General features: G+C 35.0%; 1 protein-coding gene across 7 annotated transcripts in view; it reads left to right on the top strand.

Moving 5' to 3' along the window:
- DPH6 (diphthamine biosynthesis 6) overlaps positions 1-13280 on the top strand; it is a 505514-nt gene that overhangs the window by 12715 nt on the left and 479519 nt on the right. For all 7 annotated transcript variants that reach the window (XM_074235050.1, XM_074235049.1, XM_074235048.1 and 4 more), the window contains exon 3: positions 292-485. In XM_074235050.1, the coding sequence (XP_074091151.1) occupies positions 292-485 (194 nt within the window). The remainder of the gene's footprint in view (positions 1-291; positions 486-13280) is intronic.

The following is a 13280-nucleotide window of genomic DNA, read 5'->3' as shown; positions in this document are numbered from 1 at the left end:
TACTGCCTGCAGGCAATGTCAGAGCAAGATTGATACTATCCTCAGGGATATTGCATGAAGATGTTGCTTGGTGGCCTTTCACTTTAGCTGTTTTGCATTACTTCATGTAGTAATAGCCATTGTAGATTGATATGTAAGATTTCATTTCATAATGTAAAGATACAGCATTCTTTTTCATTTTCGTATTTTAGAATAGTTAATATTTGAGTATTTTGGTGCCCTTGTCAAGTTTTCATATCCAACTTCCTTTTGATTTTCTTTAATTGAACATTTCTATTTTATTTTCTACAGTGGGATCAGATGAACTGGATAGTTACATGTATCAGACAGTGGGGCATCAGGCCATTGAACTCTTTGCTGAAGCAATGGCTCTCCCACTCTATCGTCAAACCATCAGAGGGACCAGTGTAGAGACTGGAAGAATGTACACCAGATGTGAAGGGGATGAGGTTGAAGATCTCTATGAACTATTGAAATATATTAAGGTATGGTTTTTAACTAGTTAGACCACACTCTTATCAGTGGACAGAGTATAAGATCCAGTGGACAGAGTTTTCACCAATAAGAAATGAGCTTTATTTCCTGGTATCTTACATTAGTAACATTTGTACCTTTGTTATTTATTTTATCTTATTCAATTTTTACTATATTTATTTGTACTTAGCACATAATAAATGTGTGTTGGATTGTTATACTCCTTCTAATAAATTGTAAACTTCTATCTCCCTAGTATATTATTGTTGCTTAATAAATGTCTGTTGAATTGAATGCATTGTTACTGTTTTTCTAGTTCAGTGAACATTCATTAATGGAATACTTAGTTGTCAGGTATATAACCCTTCATTGTCATTGATATTCACTATTATTGACTGCACTTAATGTTTTTTCCTTTATTCTTATAATACACAATAATTCTCAAAGTTTATTAGAAGGTGAGACAAAAGTAAAAGCCTTGTGAAGTCTTAGGGAGAAAGGCCTAACTTTCAGTCTTCCATTTTACATAAGTGGTACCTGATTACTTAGGGGAAATTTAGGCTAATGTTAATGATACTTTAGATATAGCCCATGACTTGTAGAAGATATATCTCATAGTAAATATTGGTTAATTATGTTGAGCTAAGTTGAATTGATGGCAGACTGTTGATGTAAGATCAGAGAGTTAACACTGGAAGTTAGAAGTCACCTGATCCTATTATCATTTTACATACGAGAAAACTGAGTCTAAGAGTTGTTAAGTGACTTGCTTGAGGTCCACTTTTTCTTCTTCTCTTTAGTAACATTGCATGAGATGTTTTTGCTCTTGCTATCACCTAGCTATGACCAATGATTCATTGTCATGAGAATTTTACAGGCTTATTCTGAGAAATTTATGAAGCTACAATATATTCATTTTCATGTTACCAAATCAAAACATAGTATTTACTGAGGATTTGTTTCAAATAATTAATGAAAGAATCCACATCTTTAAAAATTTAGTCAGAATTTTCTTTTTTAAGGCATTCATACCTACATTTTTATTAACTTGTTTTTGTCTGAGAATGAGTAACAACTTTATCAGAAAGCATTGCATTTAACTTTCTAACTAGACATTTGACTTCTAGCTGCTCCTTTCTTCAAACTATCCTCCACATAGCTACCAAAATAATCCTTGTAAATCATGAATTTGATAGTGTTTCTCCTCAAGAAAGTCACAAATCTCTAATTATAAGAAAAAGTACAAACCCTTTAGCTTGGCATCAGTGTTTTATCTCAAGTTTGGTTTCAACTGTCCTTCCCAGGTTTATTGAACATTATTTCCTCTCATTTACTCTTCAGTCCAGCCAAACTGGGTGACTAGCTATTCCCCAAACTCAGTACTCCATCTCCTCTCCTCCCATTGCACAGGCTCTTATACCTAAAATACCCATCTTCCTCACCTTTCAGTCTTAAAATTCTCAGTTTACTTAATAATTCAGATTGTGTACCATCTCCCAAGGGAAATTTTTCTGATTCCCTTAGTATGAAAAAAATTGCTATGTATATATTAGTTTAGGGAAACAGTATGGTGTGGCGGATTGATGACTGGTTTTGTAATTAGGCCTGGTTTCAAGTACTAAGAAAGCTTTTAGTATCCATGGCACATTACCTAATATCTCAGTGTCATAGACAAATTGTTTATTTGTGTTAGTGAAGGAAATTTCAAATTTCATATTGGGATGAATTTAGACCCTTCACATACACACACACCTAAACACATATGCACATATACATCTGTTTATCTGTATTTCCCTTGTAGTTGTAAATTCCTTTGGATCAATAATTATGTTTTTGTCTTTGTACCCTCATTGCCTGCCAAGTGCTTTTCACATGGGCATTTAATAAATATTTGTTGATTCCTAATTGTGTAGATATATATGCCAGACCTAGTGCTTTGCATAAAAATGCATTAAAGGTGACTGGATCCCATTTTATTGGAATATGTAAGCTATATTCTGAATTTCAAAATCTTAGTAATCTAAATATTCACCCAGAGTGAAGGAATAAGAAAATGTAGCATATAAAAGTCTTTTTGTTCTTACAGAAGAGCTTGTGATGTAGTGGATGGTGTGTTTGACTTGGAGTCAGAAGATTTAGCTTAAATGCTGCCTCAGAAATTTAAGTAGATTTTTGATTGTGGGGTCAAGGCACCCTGTCAGCACATCAGTTTCCTCATTTGTAAAATGGAACTAGTTATAATTATACTATTTTGTAAGACTGTTGTGAGAAAAGTCCTTTCAAATGAATTGCTATTGTCATTATTATTATTCTCATAGTTTTCAGGTAGGTCCTGAGAAAAGTCACTAGCTAGCTAATATTCTTTTATGCTTAATGTTTCACATATGACTCAAATGACTTAATGTTCTACAGACTTTCACAGGTGACCAAAATCGGTGCATAAACAATTTTATTGTTCAGTAATGTCTGACTCTTCATGACCCCATGGACCTTACTGTTTATGTGTTTTCTTTATAAAAATACAAGAGTGGTTTGCCATTGGTTCTGCAATGAATTAAGGTAAATAAAAATTATGTGACCTCTGTTTGCCCAAAGATCACACAATTAGAAATTGTCAGAGACTGGATTTGCACTCAGGTCTTACTGACTCCAGGCCCAATGCTTTTTCCATCTGGTTGACTCTGGAATAAAAATACTAGTACTCATCCTCTCTAATTTCATTGAAAGCATTATCAGTTTAACTTCAGTAGTAGATGCAACAGTGGGAATAACATATCCTTCATCTTGTTCCAACATAATTTTTTTTGTATTTTTTTGTTTAAGATTTTTGCAAGGCAAATGGGGTTAAGTGGCTTGCCCAAGGCCACACAGCCAGGTAATTATTAAGTGTCTGAGGCCAGATTTGAACCCAGGTATTCCTGACTCCAGGGCCGATGCTCTATCCACTGTGCCACCTAGCCACCCCCCCCCCCCCAAATCTAATTTTGATCTTGGCTAAGGTTCTACATTTTGAAAATTTTTGAAAATCATAAAAGTTTAATGTGACCATGTCTATTAAAAACAATTTAAATTTTTTTTTATTTTTGTACAAATGATGCTTTTTTATATATTACTAAAATATTCTTGTTTAAGAGAAAACATAATACCCCTCCTGCCAAAAAATATAGACCCTCATGAGCAATAAATGAAAGAGAAAAAAATTAAAATTAAAAAAATAATAATAATAGGGGCAGTCAGGTGGCACAGTGGACAGAGCACCAGCCCTGGAGCCAGGAGCACCCAAGCCAAAATCCAGCCCCAGACACCCAACAGTCACCCAGCTGTGTGACCCTGGGCAAGCCATCCCAATCCCATTGCCCCTCAAAAACCAAAAAGACCCAAAATAAAATATTAATAATAATAATAATGATAATGATAATGATGATGATAGTAGGGGCAGCCAGGTGGTGCAGCAGACAGAGTACTAGCCCTGGAGCCAGGAGAACCTGGGTCCAAATCCTGCCTCAGACACCCCACAATCACCCAGCTGTGCGGCCCCAGGCAAGCCACAAAATCCTGTTTGCCCTGCAAACCCCCCAAATAATAATAATAATAATAATAATAATAATAATAATAATAATAATTGTGCTGCAGTCTGTTCCAACACCTCCAGCTCTGTCGCAGGTGGATCACATTCTTTTTAAGTCCATCACAAAAGCTACTTCCATATTTTTCTACCGTTGCCATTGCTGATCTCAGCTCCCTCCATTTGTACTTCCCCACTACCATATACTATATTTTCTCTCTCCTTTCACTCTGACTCTGCTGTAGGGTAGCCGAGTGGTACAGCAGACAGATACCTGGCTCTGGGGGCAAGAGACCCCCAAGCCCCCATACAACCCCTTAGGCCCAGCATCCACCTGGCCCTATGGTCCTGGACAGGCCATTCAATCCCAGCCCCTTGCAAGAAGTAAAAAAGAAAATGTGTTATATCTGACCACTCTACCCCCATGGTCCATCTTCTCCTCCATCAGTCACATCCCCCCCCTTCTTATTTCTCCTGTGCTTCATCTACAAAAGTTCCTTCAACCTGCTCTGTTAATTGAGAAGGTTCATATGAGTATTATCAGTGTCATTTTTCTATACAGCAATATATACAGTTCACCATCATTAAGTCCCTCATATTTTCCCCTTCTCCTTCAATCTCTATGCTTCACCTGAGTCCTGTATTTGAAGATAAAACCTTCTCTCAGCTTTGGCCATTCCAACAGGAACATTTGAAATTCACCTGGTTCGTTGAAAGTCCATCTTTTTCCCTGGAAGAGGACATTCAGTTTTGCTGGGTAGTTGATTTTTTGGTTGCATTCTTAGTTCTTTTGCCTTCTGGAATATTGTATTCCAAGCCCTACAAACCTTTAATGTAGTTGCTGCTAAGTCCTGTGTGATCCTGACTGCAGCTCCATGATATTTGAATTGTGTCCTTCTGGCTGCTTCTAATATTTTCTCTTTGACTTGGTAGTTCTGGAACTTGGCTATAATATTCCTGGGGGTTGTTTTTTTTGGATCTCTTTCCGGGGGAGATCGGTGGATTCTCTCTCCATTTCTATTTTGCCTTCTGCTTCTAGGATATCAGGGCAATTTTCCTGTAGTAATTCTTTGAAAATGATGTCAAGGCTCTTTTCCTGATCATGACTTTCAGGTATTCCAATAATTTTTAAATAATCTTTCTTCAATCTGTTTTCCATATCAGTTGTTTTTTCAATGAGATGTTTCACATTTTCTTCTAATTTTTCATTCTTTTGGTTTTGAAGTATTGATTCCTGATTTCTGGTAAATTCAGCAATCTCCCTGAGTTCTATTCTTTGTCTGAAGGATGTGTTTTCCTCAGAGAGCTTTCATATTTCTTTTTCCATCTGGCAAATTCTGCTTTTTAAAGCATTCTTCTCCTCAATAAGTTTTTGAACTGTTTTTTCCATTTGACCTAAGCTGGTTTTTAGCATGCTATTTTCTTCAGCATTTTTTTTTTGGATTTCCTTGACTAAGTTGCTGACTTCATTTTCATGTTTTTTCCTGCATCTCTCTTATTTCTTTTCCCAGTTTTTCTTATGTCTCCCCCACTTGATTTTCAAAATCTTTTTTTTAGCTCTGTCTTAGCCTGAGCCCAATTTCTCTTTTTCTTGGAGTCTTTAGATGCAGGAACTTGGACTTCCTCATCTTAAGACTGAGTATTTTGAGTCTTCTTGGGATCATAAACAATGTATTTCTCGATGGTGTTCCTCTTTTTTCTCTGTTTACTCATTTTCCCTGCCTGAGGCTGGTTTTGGGGTGCTTCCTGAACTTTTGAGTATTTTTGGAATACCACCTCCTGCAAACACCTCAGTGTGTGAAGCTCTGTCTTCCCTCCTGGTCTGTGAATGAGCACAAGTGCACCCCTCTGCCATGGGGCTGAGGTGGGGGGGGCCCTGCTGTTCTATGGGGCCCTAGACTGTGATCAGGATCTGAATGTGGTCAGAGCCCCAGAGTCCTGTTCCAGGTATAGAGGACAGACTTTGGAAGTCTCTCTCCACTCCCCTACCTAGGCTGAGTACTCAAGGCTCTGTTGCCTGGGGGCTCCTGCTTACCAGCTCACTCTGCCTGTTTCGATTCCTGGATCTGGGCTGCCTTGACCAAGCTGTTTGCTCAGTGCCCCGTGGGCTAGGCTTCACGAGCTTGCTCTGACAGAGGCTCCCCAGCTGATCTTCTATGCTGTGCCTGGTGCTCCCTGCAGTTTAGGAAAGAAAACTGCCCTCGCTGCTGTGAGCTGCTCCCAGGTGCCCTGGATCTGCCTCCAGGAGGCTGAAGTTCCTTCACTCTGGTGGGCTGCTCCTCTAACCCTGTGGAGCGGAACCTTTCCACTATTTTCCACGTTACCTTGGGCTGGAGAATTGCCTCACTGGATCCCTCTGTGGGTTCTGTCTCTCAAAAATTTAGTTACAGTCCTTATTTTATATGTTTTGAGAGAGAGCACCTAAGAGAAGCTCTTTTCCTGTTGCCATTTTAGTTCCACCCCTATTAAAAACATTTTTATAAAGCTTTTATGAAACAATGTTGTGTTTAAGTGATTAGGATCATTACTCATGTTTGCAGTTCTTAGTTTCTAGATTGGTTTCTGCAGTATATCTTGAAGTCTTTCTTTATCTGTAATATGGGGATTTGTTGTCTCTCAGTCCTTGAGAGATAGGAAACAACTGATCACAATTTTAGGTAGCAGGTCATGTCTTGCTTGGTATTCAGCTGGTACTAAATTTTTAAAGGCTGTATGTTTTCTATAGTTTCCTGGTAACTCTTCTGTAATTTCCTTTTCTCTCTGTTTTTCCAAACAAATCCATATGTCTCAGCAGTTTGTTTGATACTTCGCTGTTGAAATGATGTTGGCTAAGTTCATATGGATGTTTCCTATCAGTGACTTTTTGATTTCATTTTTGGAGCTTAACAGTTTCATGGGCATTTCCTGGAGGTAAACCACTTTTGGTCATGTTAGAAAAAAATCCACTCTTGTATACTTGTCTATTGACCAGTGAAATGATAGCTACTTGTTCCATAAATGTTTCTATGGGTTTGGGGGGTTTTGGGAGTTGTTGGGGTTTTTTTAGGTTTTTTCAAGGCAAATGGAGTTAAGTGGCTTGCCCAAGGCCACACAGCTAGGTAATTAGTAAGTGTTTGAGGCCGGATTTGAACCCAAGTACTCCTGACTCCAAGGCCGGTGCTTTATCGTCACCTAGCCGCCCCTATGCATTTTTAACCTGATTATTATGTGCTTTAAGAATACTCATTAATTCTCTTTCTCTTATTGATGAATATCATCTTTCTGTAGCTGTCTTTGGTTTTAATGTGTCTTTTCTTTAGTTGATTTATTGTATTTTTGTTAGGAAATTCTCCAAATCTATTATGCTTGATTTTATGGATTTGAAATATGCATTTAGGGATTTATTGATTTAAATCTGTTTTTTTCACTTTCAGCTTTGATTCCAGGATTCTTAGCATCTTGCTATTTTTATAATCAGTGTTTTTAATATTATTTTTAGGGTGTACCCAAGATTCTTCATTTTCCTATAATGAAGACATTAGATAACTTCCAAGGTCCTTTTCAGATTTAAATCTGTGCTCCCATAATCCTCTAATAAGGAAATGCTACTACCTCTTCAGGCAGCCTATACTACTGCTGAATAACCCTAAATGTTAGAAAGATTTTCCCTAGATGAATCCAAATCTTTCTTTATGCAAATTCTTGCCCTTACTCCTAGTATTGCCATCTGGGCCCAAAAGAAATAAATCTAATGATACCTTTTTCATGTGGCAGCCCCTTGACTACTTGTAGGCAATTATTGGGGCACCCTTGCATCTTCTCTGCTTAAACATCCCCAGTATCTTCAAGTGATATCTTAAAACATGATCCCAGGAAAGGGATGACTAGCAGTATCAAAAGCTGCACCAAAAAGAAGGATTATATGATTTAGAGGTGAACCAACCTTAGAGGTCATCTTCCTTCAATTCATTTATTTTTTTCAAATGAGGAAACTAAAGTCTAGAGAGATTAGGAGACTTTTCTAAGATCACATATCTAATTAATAGTAGAGGTAAGAGTCAAATCCAACTTCTTTGATGACAAATAAAATGTTCTTTCCTTTACACTCTTTGGTCTCCATTATATTAACTTTAAACCTGGAGTTTTCAGAATGTCCTTTTCAAAGTAAATTGAAGCTGGATATAAAGTTTTTAATATGTTATTTTTGAAGAGTCTCAAATTAGCTATAGTATCATTGATTACATTGCTTAAAAATTTTACACTTTATCATTTTGGAGAAAAGAGCTATATAGCACGTTGACAGTTGGAGCTTTGTGATAATAACAGCCTTCTAAGTCTAAAAAATATAATACATTACTGATCAATTTAATTAAAAATGGACAGATTCGTGGTAATTAAGGTGAAATCTCACTTTCGATACATGCTGTCTGATAAAATGGATGCTTTGCCATTATCTTTATAGTAACAGTCAATTATGACATAAATTAATGCTAATGTTAAATCTTGACAACTTCTACTTTGGAAGTTCATACATGATAATTATAACTATAAGTTGAAAGAGATGTTATCAAGTTGTCCAGGATTAAATAGCTGCTTCTTTTCCTGTGTAGAAATATTAATTTTGCTATAGGATATTTTAAAGACATAAATATCAGAAATATATCGCTTTTATGGGAGGCACTATGTAATCAGGCTTTTACAGTTAAACCATTTATGGAACTGTGGTGCAAAAATTGCCATTGAGGTCTTACATATTCAAATGAATAATTGTGTAATTATAGAAAAAAAGTTTAGAAAAGCTATAATTCTTAATATTCACTTGTTCTAAGAAAAAAGATTGAATTGCAATTTTTAATCTTTTAAATATTAAAAACATTTAGATTCATTTTCATTTTATACATTTATCTGTAACTGATTGGAGTTTAACATTGATTTAAAATTTTATCTCTTGTTGCTGTTATCACTTTAAAAATTAGCACTTGCATTTTTGTAGGAAATAGATTTTTAAAAATTTTAAACTCTTTGAAAAGAAGCTGAAGAAGCCTAGGGGATTACTTGGAATATTTCAGATGTTGTCAGTTATTTTACTGTGGTTATATGAAATGAATACTAAAGATTATGGTGCTATAATTTTTATGGAATGCAGAAGGACCAAGAAAACTGGAAAAAAGTCTTTAGGATGATTATTCAAAAAATAATCAATTTTCAAGTAATTTTCCTCCAAGAGCTTATTAGTAATTAAATATCATGATTAAATTATCATGTGAGTTAATTTTGTTCATAGATGATTTGGTACATGAAAAGGATTTGCTTTTCTTATCCTTTGCCTTTTAAAAAGTAATACAAGGTAATCATTTGTAAATTATGTGTATTTAGAAGACATTTCTTTTCTGGAAGAAAAGACTACTAACCAGGAAGAAGTGATATGTGATATCTTACCTCTAATGCAATAATCTTGTGTAAGCAATTTACTAACTTCTTTTCTTTGAACTCTAATTCCACTGCAGTTAATCTGTCATCAGACTTTTGTCCCTCATTAAGAGAATAATGTAAATAAGAAGTATGTATATTGTTGTTCCCTCTTCCCTTATCATAGGGCTAAAGAGAATTTCATTATATTGCTCAAGTCAGACCAATGAAATCCTAATGATTTAGTTTTTGAATTCCATTTTTATTATCACCTGCATTTCCCAGCATCCTTTCCTTCCTCTTTTGGAGAGAACTATATATATAAAAAACTTTTAAAAAGACAAAAACAAAGAAAAAATGTTTAACAACTCATCAGTCAGTTCAACATTATATTCAGTTTTCTACATCCATATTCCCTTTTCAAAGAAGGGAGGGAAGTATAGTCTTATATTCTCTTTGGAGCCAAGCATTAAGCATTCAGTTTCAAATTTTATTGTTGTTTTATTTTTATTCTTTCCATTTATATTGTGAAGTCATTGTGCATATTGTTTTCCTGGTTATGCTTATGAATTCATATGTCTTCTCATACTTCTTCCTATTTTTCTTGTAAAGCAGTAATACTTCCATTATATTCATTTTGTTTAGTCATTCTTCAATTAAGAGGAACCCTCATTGTTTCCCATTCTTTACTACTGCAGAAAGTGCTGCCAAAAAATATTACTGTAGAGAAGACCTTTTATTTTTATCATTAATATCTTTGGAACATATGCTTAAGCAGTGTAATTTCAGAGTCAGGATTTATAGACATTTTACTCTTAGTATAATTCCAAATTTCTTCCTGAATGATTGTACCAATCCCTGCCTCCATAATAGTACGTCTGACTTTCCTCAACCCCATCAGAATGGACTGTTCTGGCAAAAGATAGTTAATAAGTGCTTACTCTTTGTCAGTTAGGCACTGAGTTAAGTGCCGAAGATACAATGAAAGCAAAAAGAAAGCAATCCTTGTTCTCAAGATGCAGACATTCCATTAGGGAAAGGCAGCGCACAAAAGGAATAGAAGTCAGGTTAGAAGGGAAAGGTAAGCGTGGTACCCACTGAGGCACAGTTTTATTGTCTAGAAATAATCTGGGGGGCAGAAAGGTCAGCTGCTCTTGGCCTCTTTTTATAATGGGGGCTCCAGGAGGAATTTATCAATGCCAAAGATGGCTATTCCAGGGTAAGGAAGCCTAGTTACTAAGGGAAATATCAGGGTAAGATTGCATTAAGACATGGTACTGAAGTTCAGAAAGTCAGAAACACTCTGGGAAGGGAATGGTGATTATGAAGAGAATGAAAAATAATTTACTCTTCATGGCTGCTTGCAGGACATCCGTCTTTACAGATTTGTAAATTAAGTACAAAATATGTAGAGAAGGATTTGCTTTCCATTGTGGTATATTTTTGAGGACCCAGGAAAATGGAAATCTAATTTTTTTTGATATTCTTTTCATTTATGATCTTCTGACATTCTATTATCTTAAAAACAACTGGGATTCATGGTTTTGAAATAGTCCAGTCTAGGGGCTAGTCTACTACCTCTTTTATTAGATGTAAGATTTAGGTGTTATTATCCATTTCTCTTCTAAGCAAACCAAACCAAAACATTAACACTAACCTCATATTTTTTAATTGATATTTTATTTTTCCAATTACATGTTATGAAAGTTTCAACATTCATCCACATGCAAATGCATATTTTTAAGTTACATAATTTCCTTCCTTCCTCCCTTTCCACCCCCCCTCCCCTCAGTGACAAACAGGTGAATATTGTACATGCACATTTGTGTTAAACATGTTTGCAGGTTAGTCATTTTTGGTATGAGGAATTAGGATTAAGGTGAGGAAAAGGAAACAGTGAAATAGGAAAGAAATATATAAGAGAAAATTTTAAAAGTGAATGTAGTATTTATTCAGATTCTAAAGGGTTTTTTTTTGGTTTTATTTTGTTTTTCTTTCTCTGAATGGGGGTAGCATTGTCCATAGCCACTGTAATGCTGTTGTCCTAGCTCACTGAACTGCTGAGAGGGGCTCCGTCCATCAAGGTGCTCAATTCACATTGTTGTTATTAATATGTTCAATATTCTCTTGGTTCTGCTCCCTAAACTCAGCATCAGATCCTGTAATTCATTCCATGCTTCTCTAGAGTTTGACTATTTCATTTATGGTTTCTTATAGAATAATATAATTCTATAATATTCATATGCCATAACTTGTTCAACCATTCCAGTTGTTGGGCATCCCCTCGATTTCTAATTTTTTGCCACTAAAAAAAAAGCTGCTATGAATATCTTGGAACACATAGGACTTTTTTCATTTTTTATGGTTTCTTCTGGATATAATCCTAGTATTGGAATTGCTGGGTCAAAGAGTGTGATCAATTTTATTCCTCTTTAGGCATGGTTCCTTTCCAGAATGGTTGAATCATTGCTTTCCAGAATGGTTGAATCAGTTCACTACTTCCACCAGCAATGCATTGATGTCCCAGTCCTCCCACAACCTCTCCATTTTCCCTTTTTTGTCATCTTAGCCAATCTGATAGGTATGATGTAATAAATCATAATTGTTTTAATTTGCATTTCTGTAATCAGTAATGATTTAGAACATTTCTTCATATGATTATATGTAGCTTTAATTTCTTTCATTTGAAAACTGTTCATATCCTTTAACTATTTCTCAATTTGGGAATGATTTGTAACCTTATTAATTTAATGCAATTCCCTAAATATTTTAGAAATGAAACCTTTATCAGAATCCCTAGCAGTAGAAATTGTTTCTCAGCTTTCTATTTTCTTTCTAATTTTGGCAGCATTGGTTTTGTTAGCACAAAAATCTTTTAATTTAATATAGTCAAAGTCATCCATTTTGCAATTTATAATGTACATTATTTCTTGCTTGGTCATAAATTTTTCACCTTTCCATAGATCTGACAGAGTATTTCTTGATCTGTTAATTGATCTATGGTTTCATACTTTATGCCTAAATCCTGTATTCATTTTGACCTTTTTTTTGATATAGAGTATGAGATTGGGTCTATGCCTAGTTTTTGCCATACATTTTCCAGTTTTCCCAACAATTTTTGTCAAATAATGTGTTCTCATCCCAGAAGCTAATGTCTTTGTGTTTGTCAAACAATAGATTACTGTCATCATTTACTACTGTTTCTTTTGAACTTATCCTACTCTACTGTTCCATTACTCTGTTTCTTAACCAGTACCAGGCAATTTTGATGACTGCTGCTTTATTGTATAGTTTTAGATCTGGAAGAGCTAGGCCACCTCTCATTTTATTTTTAGATAATAATTATAGAATGTAAATCAATTACAATGACTTTTTAGTAAAATAAAGATATAAAAATTCTTTTTAGTGAATATTTTCTGGTAGTTTTCCAGGTTTATATTTTTTATAAATTTTAAATGCTGAGCTAAGAAGTTTGTTCTGTACCTACCCATTAGTCAGGGACTCATCCTTCCAAATCTTCTGTCAGTTCTAATATCCCAGCATGGTGATTAGCTTTTTGAACACTTTTTAAAAATTACAATTATTTAAATAAAAACTAGATCAGTGTGTGTGTGTGTGTATTTACATATGTATAAACACTAAAATAAAAATTTGGAACCTAGCTTCTTCTATTGGTTTTGTCACTTATTAGCAGTTTAATCTCGGCCTGAACATTTAACCTAGATGAGTTTGCAGTGCCTTACAGTTTTTTTGTGATTTCCATTTCAGTTATCTTCTTTTATGCTTCCATTAGTTATCCTTTTAAATACCTAAAGAAATGAAGTTTGAACTCTCTTAAAGTATTGTGTATGTC

Source organism: Macrotis lagotis, chromosome 4 (genome assembly GCF_037893015.1).
Source record: "Macrotis lagotis isolate mMagLag1 chromosome 4, bilby.v1.9.chrom.fasta, whole genome shotgun sequence".
NCBI lineage: Eukaryota > Metazoa > Chordata > Mammalia > Peramelemorphia > Peramelidae > Macrotis > Macrotis lagotis.
This window is presented reverse-complemented; position numbering and strand designations above follow the sequence as displayed.